This window comes from Sebastes umbrosus, chromosome 12 (assembly GCF_015220745.1).
Source record: "Sebastes umbrosus isolate fSebUmb1 chromosome 12, fSebUmb1.pri, whole genome shotgun sequence".
In the NCBI taxonomy this organism is placed as follows: Eukaryota; Metazoa; Chordata; class Actinopteri; order Perciformes; family Sebastidae; genus Sebastes; species Sebastes umbrosus.
In genome coordinates, this window is record NC_051280.1 from 31,222,348 (window position 1) to 31,241,904 (window position 19,557).

The 19,557-nt window shown below is 41.9% G+C and overlaps 1 protein-coding gene across 2 annotated transcripts in view; it reads left to right on the forward strand.

The window, feature by feature from the left end:
• Positions 1–19,557, forward strand: part of LOC119497839 (vasoactive intestinal polypeptide receptor 2-like) — a 54,031-nt gene that overhangs the window by 16,375 nt on the left and 18,099 nt on the right. For both annotated transcript variants that reach the window (XM_037786249.1, XM_037786251.1), the window contains exons 2-4: positions 1,738–1,843; positions 9,880–9,993; positions 15,745–15,836. In XM_037786249.1, coding sequence (XP_037642177.1) covers positions 1,738–1,843; positions 9,880–9,993; positions 15,745–15,836 — 312 coding nt within the window. The remainder of the gene's footprint in view (positions 1–1,737; positions 1,844–9,879; positions 9,994–15,744; positions 15,837–19,557) is intronic.

Genomic DNA, 19,557 nt, shown 5'->3' on the forward strand with positions numbered 1-19,557 from the left:
AAAGTAGAGCCTGTAGAGGCCACTAAAAGCAGCGTCTGACACAGATTGATGCTCTGTCTGTGTGTGTGTGTGTGTGTGTGTGTGTGTGTGTGTGTGTGTGTGTGTGTGTGTGTGTCAGACAGAGAGAGAGAAACCGTGTTTCCATCCAGCTGTCATATAAATCTCCTTCCACATTCACATGTAAATAAATGTCACGTTTTGCTGGCTGCTGTGATACACCAGTGATTCAGACTGCTGTGTATCCAGTTTGTTAAAGTTTTTCCACAAGCTGAACAATCACTGTCAGGAAAAAAAAACATTCTCTGGTGAACAGGAAGTGATGCATTTTACAGTTTCTGGTTTAAGTCGGTAGAAGATGAACTGAGTAGTTCGTATGAGCAGAAACAGAGACACAGCAGCTGCATCTCATTTCCCCGATTTTGTGTCTCCTCGACCCTCCGGCTTGTGATCTCAGCGCTCAATCTCGAAGGATGTCCCAATTCCTAAGATGCATCTCGAGGAGAGAGGAGGCTCGCCGGAGGAGCCATAAGCGAGGAAACACCGGTGTATCCTTTGCGGAAGTCTTTTTTACCGACCGACACACCCCCTTACTGGATATCAGTCATTGATTGGACGCTGCTGCCGATCGGACTGATCTGATACGTGTCAACATCAGTGAAGACAGATCACAGATTAAAAGTTTTATAGGTTAGTTGTCTTCTGATTCACCATCTAGTTAAAATCTGTGTTAACTGTTGCTCTGAACAACAGACGGACCATGTTGATGGTAAAGTGTTCCAGGACCTGCAGTATCTCTGCTTCACACACCGCGGCAGCCTGTCACTGAAGGAGCTTTATAAGAGCTGACAACGAACGGACGTCAAACAACTTTCTCCATTTATTAGAAAGAGTATTCTTTTCATGATCTGTTATTTACCCCATTAAAGGGACTGTTTGTTACTTCTTACACGTATAAATCATTGCGGGTCGGTGTCCCATCATCTCGTGTGTGGCTACGCTGTTCAGAATCAGACTCCCAACACAAACTACACGGAAGCACCAAAACCACAAAGTTCTATCTAGTGAAGCCCGTCTTGCTAAACAGTGCTTGCCGCAGTCGGAGGACGCGGGGGAGACTTCTGCACTCTGATAAGGATGCCATGTCTGATTAACACACTTACTGTATTGTACCGCCTGTATAGTTTTATATCATTTGTACATTTTGCTCTCCGATTTAGCAAAAATCTTACAGCCTTACTGCCATTCATGCATGAAAACTAATTTTAACTTTGTTAAAAACATTTTAAGTTGGGACTGATCCCTTTGCATGGTAGTATCAATGAGCTTTAATGAAGGCATCTTTGTTTCAGTACATACAGTATGATGGTCGAATCCCAAATTCCTGCAGGTGTTTTTGCAGGACTGGGCAGGAATTCTGGTTATTTAATCCGGACCCTTAGCTGGTCAGTACAGTATGTTAATATTAACTATAATAACCATACCTTAAAATAGATTCAATATATAGTTTCTCTTCTTAATGGCTGTGTTGTGTGAGTTCATTTACTGATTGAAATGGACAGCAAATATTTCCACCACTTTGGTCAAATCCACACTGCTAATAATTTGTCTTTCGGTATTTAAGATCCTTCTGAAAGGAGAAGGTCATCCCTGAAATATTGTCGCAATATCTATGGTTGTTATAAAATGAAACCTGGCTTTGTGCAGATTAAACTGGATGTTTTAACCTTTCCTCTGCAGGTTGATGGGCGACATCCAACCTGTAACTTCATGTTGGAGGTGGAGAGAGACCAGGCGGAGTGTCTGAGGAGGCTGAGGGAGGAGGACGCCGCCGGCAGCCATAAAGGTCACGATCATTCACTAAACTACCGTTAAAACTGAACTACACCTCCTCCAGAGACAAAGAAAAGAACTGGTGACACATAGTGGAGCACAAGTAGAGTTGAATCTGTCAGATTCTCTTGGTGAATAGATACTGATACACAGATAATGTGGGATGTATTCCAACTAAATCGTATCTGGACTAAATCTGGATATGAGGCGCACATGATTTGACCTCCTGAGTTGACTCATCAGATTATATCTCATGATGAAATATGAGATTATTTCTCTGCCTGATCATATTTAGACAAAAATAATATTAAACACACACAGTTCCTTCCTGTATTTTAGTAATCTACTGTGATATGCATCTTTAACTGTATGATTTCACACACATTTATTGTCATTTTGTCTCTGGATCAGAGATAAACTCCTCAATAATTGATGGCTTTTTTATTTTACTAACACAAATAAGCGGCCGTTTAAAACCAAACATAACTTTAGTGCTGCAAATCAATGAAGCAAATGTTTGTGTTGATGTAAATAATGAAGTTTGCACGATAAAAAAAAATGTTTTTCAGACAAAAAATGCATAGAATTGAGAACTGAACCAGCCAAGAGAATGCAAAGGTGTCAAATAGTCGAGTTAATTTTATTCAGGACAGGCCAAACAATTCAATTTGTCTCAGATAGCGTCACAATCTGTACAACATGAGACACCCTCAAGGGAAAAAAAAGCATACCATTTAACACAAAGTGACTGTTCAACACAGATTTGTTTCTAAGATAAATTATCCAGTTATGTTAGTAGCCTTAAGGCTGTTTGTTATAAGCTACTTAAAACGTGTAAATATGACGAACACATGTAGGTTAGATATTAAATCTTCATTTGTAACACAAGATTATCAATAATAGAAAACATACACTAGCCTATAATATAAGGCCAGAAGTATACAAACACCCAAACATTACGTGATCGTTGACCATCTCATTCAATAACCGTGGCTATTAACCACGTATTATACGTGTGATGGTACGTGTCCACAGGGGCGTTTTTTATCGCGAGGGGACGCAACGCTTCCCAGCATTGGACGCTTGGTGTGCTGTCCCTAGAAACAAGGCACTCAGCTCCTGATTGGACGAACGCTTTCCCGCTGTTCGCTGCTGCTCCCAGCTTTCAAACCGGAACCAGTATGGGGGCTGGTTTGGAAACTTTCTTCTCTTATTTCACGTAAATAGTTCACTGAAATGTATTTCTGAAAACATTTGAGGCGAGAAATAATCCGTGCAGTTGATGAATCTGTCTTTATTTTGGATCAACAACATTTATTTTAAAAGATCATCGGGAGTTTCGAGAGGCGGCGAGTCGCGTCGGACGCCCGCGATTTGCATAAAGTAGACGAGCTCTCAACTTTATGCAAATGAGAATCGGGCGTCGTGACGCCTAGTCTCTCGAATCGCGACGCCACGCTACCAGAATACATTGCGCGGCTGCTTACATAGACGATGAACGGGGAGCGTGGAAAGCACAGAGCCTGTGGACACGTACCATAAGAAGTTACAAACAGCCCCTTTAATTTAAGACCCAATTAGTCAGAACTGAGAAAGTTGAGTGACTTTCCCTTTGCCTCCTTAAAGCTTTATCTCATAAATACACATATTGTAATGAAGGTGCTGAGGAGAAAAAAGTGCTGAGGAGAGCAATTTGTCTCACAGACATTCATTTTGGTCAAGCCCTCAGGACTCCGTCTCCCCTTCCCCCCCGTGGTAAAAACTGTTTACATGTGGCTGTCTCATCTGCAAGTAGGAATCAAACCGACAACCTCACAGCAGCACACAGAGGTCGGGTTTCTTTATTCACGGTTGAAATCTACCAAAGCTGTTTTAAGTGTTTTGAGGTAAGTCACGACTCAAGTGTCCCTCTCTGGACCTTTCAAAGCTCCAGAACGGCTGCTTATTCAGAATCAGGTTTATTGGTGAGTAGGTTTTCACCATAGTAAACTAAAAAGTCAAAGTACACGTCAAATACATTTTTCCCAAAGATGTTTCTGTCATTTGATTTAGTTCTTATCATGCTGATGTGATAAGAAGTGTTCATTTTTCTGATACATTTGGTTTTAATTAGTTATTTGATGCTGTAAAAACAGGGTGAAACATCATGATTGACAGCTATGAGTCTCTCTCGCTGACGAGCTGCGGCCGTGCCCGGCTCGCGGTTGGTTCAGGCGGGTGACCTCGATAACGCGGCTCCACCTCCCAATCACTACTGCGCAGACTCTCGCTCCAAATGACGTCAAAATCTCAAGATGGCAGCTCCCGTAATTTTGGCTTCACTTTTGTACAGGGAGAAGGAAGTGAAGACTTGTTGTCCATCTACTGTATATAAACAGTCGTTCTCACATACAAGGAATTTGCGTCTGTGTTTCAAAGGAAGTACTGCAAACGTGAAGAAACATAAATACAGAAAAGAAAGAAAAGACAACACAAATATGATAACATAGTATAAAACTATCAAAACCTAGAATGGCACTCGGAGCGCGCAGACCTCCGCCAAGGTGCCTGACTTTAAAAACAGATCACAGCTCACAGCTGCGGTACCGTGAGGTGGTCGGCTTATAATTAACACGGTGTGTTTTCGTGTAACGTATCGGCGGATGCCTCTCTCATTCAGCAGCCTTGTTATGTCTGTATAAAGTTACACTACGTTGTCTCTCATCCCGTCATCTACCGCTTTATTTTCTTTCTCACCGCGGACCGACAGCAGCTCCCGTCGCACCTCGATGTCTCGCCACACATCCACACACGTATCTCTCTGCTCGAAGAAGGAAGAAGGCGGGGTCAAGTGTCATCAACGCGTCATCAGCTGCACTGCGCATGTGTTCTACCCTGTGGTCTTAATGCTCAGGCTGATCGGAATTCTTAAAGAAATTCCTGAATCCGGATCATGATCCGGATCGCCACCCAAATATAATGGATTGCTCATTGTGCTACACTCCACCCTTCCAAAAGGTTTCATTCAAATCCATCACGAACTTTTGGAGTAATCCTGTGAACAGACGGACGTTAAAATACTATGAAACTATAAGAAAGTATGTAAAATGTATCTGTTTTAAAATGAAATAATTGTACAGTTTTTTGCAGGAATGTTCAAAAGTTCACAGTATAAAGTATAAAGAATGAGTGCAATTTAAAGAGAGAATAGTCCAAAAGATGTGCGTTAATGTAATGCATGGAGACGGTGAAGACGTTACTGTAACGTGTAGTATCTATGGGAGGGATGAGAGTCAACCAGTGGGGGGGTCTGAAGGCCATGTTGATGAGGCCGGCTGCAGTCGGCAAGAAACTGTTCTTGTGGCGTGTTGCTTTGGTCAGTAGTGTCGAAGGAGTTAGATTGTTTTGGAAACTGCTGTTTTAACGGTCAGGAATGAACCTTGAAACTACATTTTTTTAAGCTGACATGCCCAGAAAATCTTTAAATATGAACATTTACAATTCTGAAACAAACACAGGACTTTGACTCAGGGGACCGGCGTAAAAGACTGAAGACACAGCCAGTTGCGTTTGTTGGAAGCCACACCCGCCACAAATACTGCAGAAAGTCCATCTTATGATATGTTAAATTTGGGATGTTGATGAAACCACAACTGAACATGGAAGTTTGCCTGCAGAAGATGCATCCAAACATTTAGAAAAAGGGTCTGCGGTTGATGAAGGATGGTTGAATACTGTCATGCAGCACAGATAAAAGAAGTCCATTTGTTTAACTAACTGCATGAAAGTAGAAGTAGAGCGATGCTGGAGAAAAGGCTCAGTGCTCAGTCAGCCTTCACTTTGTAGTGAATAAAGAATAAAGAAGAACCATAAACCGGAGAGAAGAGGATTTCCCTCCAGATGTGTGCTGCTGTACATTCGGTTGGCTCTGATGCGTTTCTGTGGAAGCGAACAGAGAGAGAGGACGGATCACTTAGCGGGTAGATGGGCTTCTCTTCATGCACTGATGAGTTCGGAATCAGTGTTTTTTACCCAAAGACATCTGTCTCACTCTGTCCCTCTTTTGTCCTCTCTTGCCCTCTCGGTGTCTCTGCCATTTCGTCGCTTTCTTTTTGCACTTTAACTCTTCCTTTTCAAACCACCTTCATGTTCTTTCCCTCTCTATCTAGTCAGTGTTAGTTCAGGCTGCAGAAACACAATAGGAAGGCAATTGTGAGGAGGTCAGATGTCAGAGCGATTTCAACCAGACAGCAGATGGACCAAACCTTGTGTCCTATAGTCTCTTACAATTCTGACGTGCAGGTGTGGCGGTACTGATTCTCCAGACTTCGGCTGATCAGGAAGAATCCTGAGAACCAGTTCCCAACCACAGAAATATTTACGTGGAGAAACAAGTCTCACAAATGCCTTCACAACTAAAATGTCTCTTCAATGGAGTGACATCATTGGTCTAGTGCACTCCTCATCTTTATGTACCAGACACAGCCTGATGCAGTGTATGATGCTCCATAAAGCCCATTATACCAACACTAAATTGGCAGAAATAAACCCAGAAGCGACGCCTGTAATAGATGCAAGTATTCCCCTGCTGACCATTTACATATGTTCTGGATATGCCCAAAACTGACCTACTGTTGGTTCAAGGTATTGAAAACCCTTGAGCAAGCATACAACATAGAAATAGAGCCCAACCCACTCACTGCTTTATTTGGCCTCCCTTCATCTCCGAATTTGCCGACTACGATACAGCATGTCATTGCTTTTTTACAACCCTCTCAGCCAGACGATCTATCCTTCTTAAATGGAAACATGCCTCTCCTCCAACACATACTGTAACAGTTGGATACAGGAAGTCTTAGGGTGTTTTCACATCTGCCTTGTTTAGTTCGGTTGAATCGAACCCTGGAGCGTTCACCCTGGAGCGTTCACCCTCTCGGTGCGGTTCGTTTGGACAGGTGTGACCGCAGCAATTGCACTCGGGTGCAGCACCAAAACAAGCGAACCGAGACCTCCTTGAAGGGGTGGTCTCCGTTCGGTTCCAAACAAAGTGCGGTACGGTTTGGTACGCTTTGTTGGTGGTGACAACATGATCCGAACCTCGATCCGGCCCAACTGGAGAAAGCATTGCGCCTTTTTGGATTAAACCAGCTCCGGTCTGGGAAAGTACCCGGATCTTGGGCACATGCAACATGCGCAGTAGCGTCCGCTCGGTCACATGACTTGGTCATGTGGTCCCAAAGTCACGCCGTTGTCGCGGCTTGAGCTCCAGCCTCGGTCCGGGTCTCATTCACAGGAACGGAGGAAGGGTAATAACTCTGGATTCGGCTACTAATGCATTTTACAACTTTAAAAACTGATTTTTTTAAATAAGGGCTATTTAGGTGTTCGTACTGAGAAGTTGATTCAACTCAAAAAAAATTACAGTTAAAGTTACAGACGTCTCTTTCCAAATGTAAGTAAATGGGAAAAAGTATTTTTGGGCCCAATGGCATCACGTGACGGACACGGAAGTTGCACTATTGCCGTTTGGCCACTACGAAAGTTGGGATCGACGACCAGCGCACTTCCTGGCGGCTTGGTGAACACAAACCAAACTCGAGGCAATATTTAACATTGTAACAATTTGATCCCTGATTCGGACCAGAGCAAACGAACTACAGGTGTGAAAACACTTTTACATTGCTTATTTAAGTTAAGATTCTCTCTGAAAGGATGACTCCTTTCCTACGTCCCTCTTTATGTAACCTGACAGAACAACAACCCGTCTCTCTGGATAAAGTTGTCAGCTAAACACATTTAGTTGTGTGCAGTTTGTATTACAGAATACAACATTTCAAACACTAGAGGGGCCAAAAATGGAAGCTTTTCACCTCCTCCGGCTGTTGTTTCTTTTTCTCGACTTGACACTAATAGGTTTCTTTTTATAGCAGTTTTTTTCCCTCCGTCACAGTCTGATGCCTCGGTGGCCGGCCGGCCGGCCACCGAGGCACCGAGATGAGGGCTACATTTTACCAAACACACTGTCTCCATTCATCTATCGCTTAAAAAGCCCTGTTGACTGTTCAGTTTGCCGTCAGCACTTTTGCACCCATTAAGGCTCACGCTGAAGAGCCGGAAGAGCTATTTTTGGGAGGCAGTTTGTTTGTTTTGTTTCTTGAGGGTGGGAGAGAGTTTTATATTCATTCAGGGCCACTCCTCCCTTGTATTCTGATAGTGTCTCAGTCCTACATAGTATACATGTGGATGTCTCCTGTGCAATTTAGGGAAGGATATGCCAAATCCAAAATGCTTAATGAAGAGTGTAATTATTTTAAACAGGATATAGTTTCTTTTTCTTCTTCCTTTAATGTGCCATATGTAATTGTTGTAAATGTTAATAAATATAACAATGAATCAATCCAGCTGTTTGTGTTTCCAAATATTTTATTCTGCAGGTCTCTCACAGAGATGTTACTGAATACAAATACATTTTGTAACAGATGTGAATAGCATTTGAATTTGTGCTGTAATATATTCCGAGGTTTCAGAACACACATACAACCCTAGACGTCTCCTAGAAACATCCTTTATATATGCAAATTAAATTTTCTGCAAATTTACTGATCAAAAATGACATTTTCCAGAAACTTCCCGTCCCTTTGCAACCCTATAGGTCAGCCTCCCTTCTGAGCTTCTTTTGTAAAAACAATCATAAACACTAATTATTTCTCTTCAACCGGCAGCTACATGTTGTTGGATGTTCAATAAAACAGAGGGCACACACAGTGCACGGATCGATAAGTATTCGCCACCCACCGTTGTGTGTTTGTTTTGACCAATAACACAATAAAGGTGTTGCTATTCGCACATTTTGAAGCATCGCATTAAAAAAGTAAAGCTTTGAAAACAGCAAAACTTGATAAAACTTCCCTCAATTGCGAAAAAAACCCTTGCTTGAGGTGGTGTTTTTTTGTTGAAAATTAGTTGATGTACTCAATGGATTATGGAAATGCCTTTGCAGAATAAGAACATTAAGTCACGTGACTGATCAGCTGTTTATTCTGTCGGCATCTTCAGGGATATAGATTCATATTGTCTTCGTGTCCGAAACACGGTCAATACTATCTGACACGAAAGAACTATTAAAACTTTCCGAATTCATACAAATTCTTTAAGACCTCTCTCCATTTCTCTCTCGTAGATGGTTAGACGTTACCTTATACAGTATGGCAGCTTGATTCTCGCCGTGTCACGAGATCACGCGAGATACGCGGCATCGCATATCTCACATTAATCCGTCGTGTCAGGCTTCAAGACAGGTTTTTGTGTCCAGCAAGCCAGAACAGGGACCAATCAGTGTCCTGTGAGGAGCTACTGGCAGCTACTGGCGTGGTTTATGTGTGTGAGGCGACACGGAGTGGCGATTGTTCTAAACTACAATGGCGACTCCTAAAGAGGTTAATAATAATAATAATACATTTTATTTATATAGTTGGAAGTAGAATTGGAGAGTATTTCATTGAAAGAAGAGCAGAGAACGGCACTGAAGACTTTTGTCGATAGAAAAGAAGTTTCCGCTCCGGTTTGATTGACAGATGATTCATCCAATCACCTGCCAAGTATTTATTTTGAGAGTGCCTGCCCTTTTCCAAACCCAGTGACGGCGTCTCAGATGGTTCTGTGTAACAAACCATCCGGCGGGTCAGGTTAGGTTTGATGGAATCTCTACTTCTTCTTCTAGTCTGTTTACTGGCAGATTACAGCCACGCGTAGCCTATTGCTCCAACTTCTGCCCAAACTACGCTGTAGCCGAGTTTATTCGCTCCAAACCAGTTAATGGAGATAATTCACATTTCTTTTTTTGCGACATTTCAAAAGTTTGCTTAAAATTTGCTTGACAAATGAATGGACACCTGACTACTGATAACCTGTAATACTTTGTTAGACATGAGAGTGATCAACTTGTTTATCAGAGAGAGATCTGCTGAGATATGCTGTACGTGCCTCTGTTTGTCTGGAGAGGACGGCCTCTTTAATTTGTGTTTCCGTGTGAAAACGCACTCACAAAGCCACCTTTTTAATATTTAACAGAGCCGGGATGCAAAGGAGAGTGGGACAACATTGCATGCTGGGAGCGAACTGAGATTGGAGAGACCGTCACCATCCCCTGTCCTCGAGTCCTCAAGACCGTATTTGGCAGACATGGTGAGTTATTTGTTCATTCATGCACTTATTTACTCATTTTCCATTTATTTCTTTTGTGTTTATTTATTTCATATTCATGGGGAGATGAATAAAAAGCAGAATGAAATTTGAAACATGAATAATTGATGGTCAACAATGAACAAGGAGACTTCAAGAGAACATATTCAGATGGTCGATCATGTGGTGATGAAATGCTGATTGATATGTATTGGGAACGAGGGAACGAACTACTTCATAGAGCTCTTCTTCCAATCATTCCTGACAGGCCACGCATTGCTGATGTACCGAGCCCCCTTAGATGATGTACTTCGGTAAAGTTGGAAAGATATTGACAGATTCAAACTTCCTGGATCAATAACTCATAACCGAAGTGAGGTAGACAATGAGCTACACCCTCATTTTAATCACAACGAGCCGTCCTCTGAGCTGGACACATAACATTGGTCTCTATGTGCAGCCAGCTTTGAGGCGCGCGGTCAGGGACCGTCTACAAAGTGCAGAAAAATATTCAATAACTTCAGTGTAGTACCACCAAAATTACTTCACACATCAATGATCTACAGGTTACAGTGAGGTGAAAAGTTAGGTTTACTATTTAAACTGATGGGGCTTTCTGTCCTCGTTTCTTCCTCTCGTTATTCAGCCTCAGTTATCGCCGGTCTGTGTGAATGTGTGCAGAGGATTCCCTGCTGAATCCACCCAGCCAGTGACCAGATGGCAGCTTGGATTTCCACTCTGAGGCCATGCTCTGATTTACATCGATGACTAAACATTATGTAAGCACGTAGCGGCTCGTCCAGGGCCACTCTGGCGCTTCCCTGTCGTGGACGGATCCAAACCCCCTGAAGTTACTACATTTTACAGAACAGTAAAGTACTTCTTATGCAATGCCACATTTCCACTGCATGGTATACGACACAACTCTACTCAACTCGCCCTTTTTTGCTTTTCCATTAGCAAAAGTTGTGGATAGTACATGGTACTTTATTTGGTAACACCTCGATCGAGGTACCTAGCCAGCCTATACTAGTAGGTGGAGTTAAAACACTGCAGACCTCTGATTGGTCAAAGAGAATCGTCACTAGCCTGACACGGGACATCCTGCACAAACCGCCGAGCTACCATCAATAGCAACCACAATAGCAAAGTCAGCCCACAAAACTACGCTGTACAACTAACGAAGTGCAGCTGTTCCTCTGTTCATCGCTATACCTACGGAAATTAAATTCACTGTAATTCCCACAAAATCAGTTCATATGTAATCCACGTAATGGTGAACCAGGAAGTATAAAAAGCGACAAACGCCGCATAGGGAGGAGGTCGGTGTGGATAGGTGGGTGAAAAAATACCGCGCTTTCACCCAGGAGGCCGCTGTTCATGTCCCGTGTGAAACCAGAAGTCGATGTTGTTTTAATTGTCACGTAACTTCCGTACTTAAGTTACGCCACTTCCGGAGTTATTCTAAACCCAAACCACGATCTTTTCCTAAACCTAACCAAGTCGTTTTTGTTACGTAACTTTCGTACTTAAGTTACGCCACTTCCGGTGTGGCATAACTTAACCACGATATTTTCCTAAACCTAACTAAGTCGTTTTGCTGCCTAAACCTAACCAAATTGTTTCTTGTGAAGATGGAGGTTTATTTTGAAAAGACTGGAGCGGAAATTACGATATGATACGATACAATTTACCATACCTAACACATTAAAAAATTACCATCTCCTTAGCAACACATTAATTAGTATTTAGCGACAAGATGGACTGATGAACATAAGCGTTCTTCAGCCTGATGCGATTAAATGGACTCTAAATCGCCTCTTGGAGGGCAGAAGTTGATATTCCCCATTTAAAACATGCAAGGGTTCAGAAGTCTGAGCATGCTCTTGTTGTGAGCTGCTTGAAAGGAGGGTGTCGCAGGTTGGCCGATGATCTTCGCACAAATTTTGATTTGGCTATAAAGTTTAGTTTTAAGTTTTACAGACAGACTACTGAGCCGGGCTGTACTGCGGTACAACAGGATCATAACTCCCAGGTATTTTTATGAAGAGACCTTTTGAAATTGACGCTGGAGATTCGTAGGAAAAGACGTGAAACATGAGGGATTACTTTTCATAAGATATCAAACGTTGTATGAGAATATGTTGCGGTTCGCTAAGAATCCCACCTACACTGAGGGAGGAACTATCTGCAGTGGAAAACAAAAGAGAAAAAAAAGGACTTTGTACCAAAAGTCAGTTGCGTTGAGTCGAACCATGCCGTGTAAATGAGGCATAAGAGGAACATGTAGCATCAGCAGGAATCTGAACACCAGGCATCCCTGAAGTTATTGAATATCTTTATATTGTTTGAAGTGCTGAGGAAACAAGAAATTAATTAGGATTTTTTTCCCCGAAGGGTGTTTTGGCACAATTTCAGCGTCTTTATTTTACATTATTTAGCTTTACTCAGCAATATTTCCACATTAACATCAAACACCATGAAATGTGAAACGGTTGATTGTATTAACAATTCCACTAAGAATCAACAGAAACGCTCAGAGCTAGTGACGTAGAATAAAAAGTGAGAAAGACTGCTTATGATGGACGGGTCCAACAAACACAGGCCTTTCAACCAGGAGACAAGTCGCAAAGTGTTATTATGAAGTTATATTAGTGACGTTTCTGACGTATTTTCCGTACTTAAGTTACGTTGTTTACATACGTATTTTAGTTAGTTTACGTACTTATTTGAAGCCCAACCATGAAGTTTTTCCTAAACCTAACTAAGTGGCTTTGTTGCCTAAACCTAACAGCGTCGGTTACACGATAACGCTGGCGTTAAATCACACGCAAAAAGACGTTACACAACGTTAAGCCTGTAGCGTATAAATCACACGCGAAAAGCTTAAAAGAAAGACCTTGTGATCGGACAGCCCGTTCTCATTCTCAGGTTGTCGAACACCGACGCTCTGTCACGGCCGTCGGCATTAGATACCGACGCTTAAGGCACCTCTTAGCGTTGGTATGAGACCAGGCACCAGGCTTTCAATTAACTACAATGTAAACACATGTGTCAATATTAACCGCTCAGGGAAAGCGCGCTGGGAGTGTGGTTACATAGCTGAAAGAGCGAAAAGAGACACACAGGGCGGGCAGGAGGGGAGGTGCATGAGGAGACTGCTGTTCGTGTCCCGTGTTCACAAAGTTCAGTGTCATTTATACTGTACAAACGTCATAGTTTTAAGCCCAACCATGTTGTTTTTTCCTAAAGCTAACTATAGTGGTTTTATTGCCTGAACCTAAGCAAGTGTTTTTGTTTAATTCACAACATTAAATTTGTTTACTGCGACCAAAAAGAGTGAAGCCGAGAGGTCTGACAAAGCGTCAGTACATGACGAGTTGTGATGAGAACGCGTTGGATCGAATCACCCCAAAGACACATGTTAAGGCCGGGTGAAAACAGGGCCAATGGAGCTGCAACAATACGTAGATTTATAAATGAAGTTTGGTCTGACATTTAGTTGCTCTGTGTCCTGTGGGACATCACAGCAGCAGCATGACAACAGTATTAACATCACTTCACACCGTGATGTAAATCACTGTTAGCCATTTAAAAAGTCCTCCTAGCTTCAGCTGTGTGCACCCTGCTGTGACGCCGTGAAGAGGGTTTGTTAAATGTGCAGTGAGGCAGAAGTGTGGTGACGTTATTTCCAGTCAGTGAGCAAGAGATGCTCCGTGCTTTTTACAGTGCATTCTGGGAATTTTCCAAGAGAGATGAACTTCCAGTGCACCGCAGCGATTTTTGGCATTAGGACACCTGAGAAAATGTCCCCCAGGAGTTCACTGCCTACCGGACATGACACTCATTTGAAACACATATTGAGCTTTACCGTGCAGTGTTTTCAGTTACACTCCATGCTACTTTAGTTTTGATACAGGTCTATATGCTAACATTCAGAATACATGATATCTTCATGATATCTCCTACCTCGTCCAGGTGTCGACTACTCCAGATAATTATTCTTTACTGCATAAAGACAATGTTGTTTTTGGTCAGAGGAATCAAAAAGACTAAAATATTCTCAGTCCCACCCATAGATGTGGTTACAGACCCACATGTCACTTATTTTGATAACACTTTGATGGTTGTATCCGTTTCTTGTATTAGTTTATATGTCCAAAACAAACCAAACACTGGTTCCATCGAGAGCCATTCGCGATTTTACGATACCTGAAGGCCGCCGTAGTTCTCCAACACATTTGGAAAGGGAGGGCGTTGGTTGCAATCTGCAACCTCACTGCTAGATGTCACTAAATCCTACACACTGGTTCTTAAAGTGGCAGTAGGCAGAATATTTTTGGCATCATTGGGCAAAAATTCCATAATAACCTTTTAGCATATTGTAATTCAAGTGTTCTGAGAGATAACTAGACTTCTGCTCCTCCTCATGGCTCTGTTTTCAGGCTTTAAAAACATCTAGCCCGTGACGGGAGACTTTGACCAATCACAGGTCATTTCAGAGAGAGAGTTCCTATTGGCTGTGCTCTGGTCATGTGACCAGTTGTTTGGCGTTCCTTCAAGAGAATTCACAATGGCTACCGCGACACAAACTTTCTCATTTTACAGCTAAACCATGCACTACAAGATGATTCTGAAAACATTTAGGAGAGAAATAGGCATTATAGTAACAGAATATTGATTCATATTTGATCAGTTCTGCCTAGTTTGACCGTTTGGTCGGAGTTCGCGTGTGATTGACAGCCGGCTTTCATAGACAGCAGCTGGACAGCAGACCTCAGATCAGCTCTTACTGCTTGTTTTCCTCCGGTCTGTGAAATCTTGCAGATGCCGTTAGGAGCACCGGAGGAACATGATTTTTTTTCAGATTACCTGTTTCATGTACTACTGTCAGGATATAGCGACAGTTTTATAAAAATAACTTTTTTTAATCATATTTGCTCCAATCTCACCTCCTTCAGCTTTAAAATGTTCTTTAAATTGGAAAAAGAACAAATGGGTAAACACCACTGCTGATGAAGATCATTTGATGTGATCAAAAGTAAAGGTCCTGACACACCAAGCCGTCGGTCGGCCGTCGGACAGTTTGGGGCCGTCGGTGAGCGTCTGTCGGCTTAGTTTTTGCGTTGTAGTAGTGTAGTTTTTGCCCGTGTCGGAGGTTTTTCGGCCAATTCAGCATGTTGAAGAGAAGTTGCACGAGAAGAGAAACTGAAGTGAGGAAAGCAAGCCAACAAGTAAAGTCAAGAGGACACACACAGAAGACTCTTCTCATTTTGAATGAAGCTAAGTGGTGAGTGAGTGGTGTGAAAATGGTCGGCAGACGGTGCTTGGTTTCATATTCGTATCATAACAACGGCTTAAATATCCGCCGTCCTCGGTCTTCTGGTTTCCCTTTTTGAATGACGAATACAGACTACCGCCACCTGCTGGTGTGGAGAGTTATTTCCTCTCACGCAGGCGCAAAACATACGTGCTAACTGGCCGTCAGCTGTAGACTTTGCAGTGTGTTCAAATGCAACTTGTCGGCCAAGACAACAACGACTTCTTTTTGTTACATATCAAAACCCCTCGATTTCTTCTTCTATGCCTCCTTCGAATATTCCACCCCACCCATATGTCCTTAACAACCTTTAAACCAAACCTACATTTTTGGTAATGTGCTGTTGTTGCAGTAAACACAACCGGAGGAAGAATAGAAAGTTGGTGTAGGGGTGAAGTGTGGAGATAATTTGCTACTATCTCTTTGTCTCTCAGGTAACATCAGCAGGAACTGCACATCAGCGGGATGGTCGGACGTTTTCCCAAACATCACCAGCGCGTGTGGGTCGGACACCAGCCAGGACAAGGTAAACGTCTTCAACGTTAATGGGTTTCCGTCTGTTGTTGCTGTAAATGTCACCTGGACGCTTACTGAATTGTGGAAAAGGAGCTGCAACACAGCAGGGACCATTAATGGCCTGTAATTGATGAAGCCTGCAGGGCTCGGCTGTTAATTAACATGGTAAAGAGCCGCATCTTTAAAAGGTCAATATGCCCGACAGTAGTGTGATACATGTTTAACGGTGGTGTGTGTGCTTCCCCTGCCTGGGTTTTGCGTCATCAATTGGCCTTAACTCTAATGGGAGCAATTTGGTTTAACAAAGTGTTGTAATTTTGTGTTTCCCAGAATGCCAGCGGGCATGTATCCAGGCAGGACATTTTCACATCTGAACCTCCAGTGAAACATTTTAGTTAAGTGTCTGATGTCAGTGTCATGTGTCTCGTGTTCACCTAAACCTAATTATAGTAGTTACATGATGTTACGTTATTACGTTATTTATTAAAACCATGCTCTTTTGCATACAAACCATGACTTTTTTCTAATTTTAACGAAGTAGTTCTGTTACCTAAATCTAACCCACCGTTTCACGATGTTAACCACGTGGCATGAATCAATGCTAACTGTGATTTTTCACAAACATCACCATACTCACAGTATAAGTTTAACACGTGAAGGTATCGTGAGGCCGTTATGATAAGTTTGTTTTGTTTTGTTTGTTGGTGTTGGTGTTGGTGTGCTGCGATTCCTCCTCTAACAGTTTGGGGAAGCAGAAGAACGTTTTGGGTGAGGAGAATGTTTGGCCTCGTTTGGCCTGGACGCTGATAATTGCTGCTCCCCTCCTCTTTCACTGCTGAGGTTCAGTTTGGGTCACGGCTGGTCTTATTCTGAATCACCCATTGTGCTTGTTAAACTAACTGTCTCATCGTCTCTCTTCTGTCTCTGTCACTCTCCTTCTCTCCCTGTTTTTCTCATCTTCATCTGCTTTTTCTTTCTCCCAGCCCGAACAATATTCCACATCTGTCTGTCTGTCTGATAAACATGGTCCACCTTCGGCTGGTGGACAAAGGAAGAAAAGATGCATTTATTTCTTGCAGACTCCTTATGTATTACTGGAATACTTCAAAAGCTGTGTGAAAGGATTCAAAGGCCAAAACATGAATGAGCTTTCAGACAAGCGAAATGACAAACCTGTTGGACAGACGTCATGCTTTTGTGGATTAGTTGACCTGAAATCAAAAGAGCTTTATTCTGTAAAGGAAAGTAAATGAATATTTTGCTGTTCGCTGCAGGTTAAAAAGAGACAAAATGACAACTTTCATCTGGGAGCAGCAGATCAGGTGTTTTTGAAATGTCTGTTCTGACTTTTTAAACAATTAAAGTAGCTTATAGATTATACCACAGCGCATGAAATGAAATGACTGAAGAATAAACAGAAATGCAAATGTGAAGTGTTAATAAACCAAAACCTAACTCTAACATAAAAGCAGGCAGTTAAATACATCTGAATGTACATGTTCCCGTACATACATTCTCAATAGTTGGTTTGTTTCAACACACTCTGCTTCCCAAACTGAGCTGCAGCTGCAGACGAGAGCACTTTCACTACGCAAGCAACAAGCAAGTTGAATATTATATAATAATTCATAATATTAACATTCAGGTTGCACAGCTCAGTCTCACAGCAAAGCGTGTAAAAGACCCGCCAGCCTACCGGAGGAAAGCGTGCCGGTGTCACATTTCGTGCTGAGACGTGAATATTCAGCCCAGTCGCACAGCAGTTCGTAAGATAGTCACGACATTTAATGTATTGATTTCTGTGCATAGACACAAATTTCACATGGAAAGCACGAAATCAATTAGCATGTAACGCCACATAGGGAGAAGGTTGGTGGGGACACGTGGGTCAAAAAACACCGGACTTTCATCCAGCAGAGCAATGTTTGTGTCCCGTGTGAAACCACAAGTCAAACAGAGGTTTCAGCACTTCCGGAGTTATTTTAACCCAAACCATGATCTTTTCCTAAACCGCACTAAGTAGTTTTATTTTGAAAAGACCGGAGCAGAAATTGACACGTGCGTCATGCGTTACTGGACATTCGTAGGAAAAAGCACAAAAAATACATTGTTGAAAGTCGTGCCGAGTGTCATGAAAAAAAAGGGAAATTCCCGTCTATGTACACGAATCAAATAAATCAAATTCCGTGAGTATTTCACGAACTGCCGTGAGACTGTGTCCGCACTTAAGTTACTCCACTTCCTGTGTGGTGTAACTTAACTACGATCTTTCCTAAACCTAAAAAAAAAACTAAAACGAAACTAAGTTGTTTCCTGTGAAGACGGAAGTTTATTTTGAAAAGACTGGAGCGGAAATTGACGCTGGTACGTTCGTAGGAAAACACACGAAAAAATGAGGAATACCTTTTCATAAGATATCATGCGAACCGTTCCATAATAAAAGAGACTCTGGAACTTATTCAGACATTTAGAGCAACATGTGAAATATCCAATGAACGTCTGAAAGGAGTTAAACACACATTGTGAGCTGAGATGAGCTCAAATAACATGAAGTGATCTGAGGAAAGATCACAAACACACACACACACAGGATTGAACCTGTCCATTTAAACTGAATGTGTATTTGACGTCACACATGTTTTTAGCTTCTCGTCAATCAAACAATCTTTGATTATCTCCCCCCCAAAAACAGAGGAAATCAAACACATAACACCTTTTTCTGAGGAAGCAAGATAACAGGACACACACACACACACACACACACACACACACACACACACACACACACTTAGCAGATTTCAATCTCTTTGTTTCCGTTTCTAAAAAGGAAATTATCTGTCCCTTAGCTCTTCATGCCAGAAAAGTTTCCTCATCAACAAAACACTTTCTCATCCTGTCTTCATCCTCCAACACTTTCAGTATAATGAGACAAACCTTCATTCAAAGCACAGAGACCTTATTTCATCTCATTTATGTTGAAACACAAGTGATGCACATTTTATGTCGTGGCGAAGTTGAGAAGGGAAGTTCCAAAAACACAGCGGAAATCAACTCGTCCTGCTTTATTTAAATGTTTCCATCCCTCAGAGGCACATTCATACGTATAATCCCAAACAGGAGAGAAAACACCTGAAGGCTTCTAATAAAAATCTGTAAAACTAATCAATTAAGCGACACGTTGACAGCCAGAAAGTTTGCATCAGAACGATGAAGAAAATCCGTCTGGAAACACGCCGCATTGTGTTCAATTATATGATGGAAGAATAGGCGATTTGCTCTCAGAAATAATCTTTTTGGTGAAATATTTTGTAACATTTTAGGAATTTTGCTGGTATTTTTTCTGATAAATCTTCGGTATTTTTACACAGCAGTATTTTTTTCTCTCCGTCTTACATAAAACAATTATTTGCTTATTATTGGAAGTTTAACTGCACATTCATTTGATCTGAAATGTCACTATAATCAATTTTATTTCTAGTAAAATTAAAAAATATATATAAATCATATTAAAGGAGAAATCTCCAGACTGCTAAATGTTTGCTTCAGTTTTTAGTCTCCCTTATTTTTTTTGTTTCTCTTGGTGCATCTTCAATTTCATCGCTATCTTTAACATCGTGGTTATAACAGACAGAGTTTTGTCTCTCCATGAATATGTTCCCTTCGCCTTATTCTTAAGAAAATCGCGTCAAATCCTCTCTCAGTGTTTTATTTTCTGAATCATCTTTTATGTC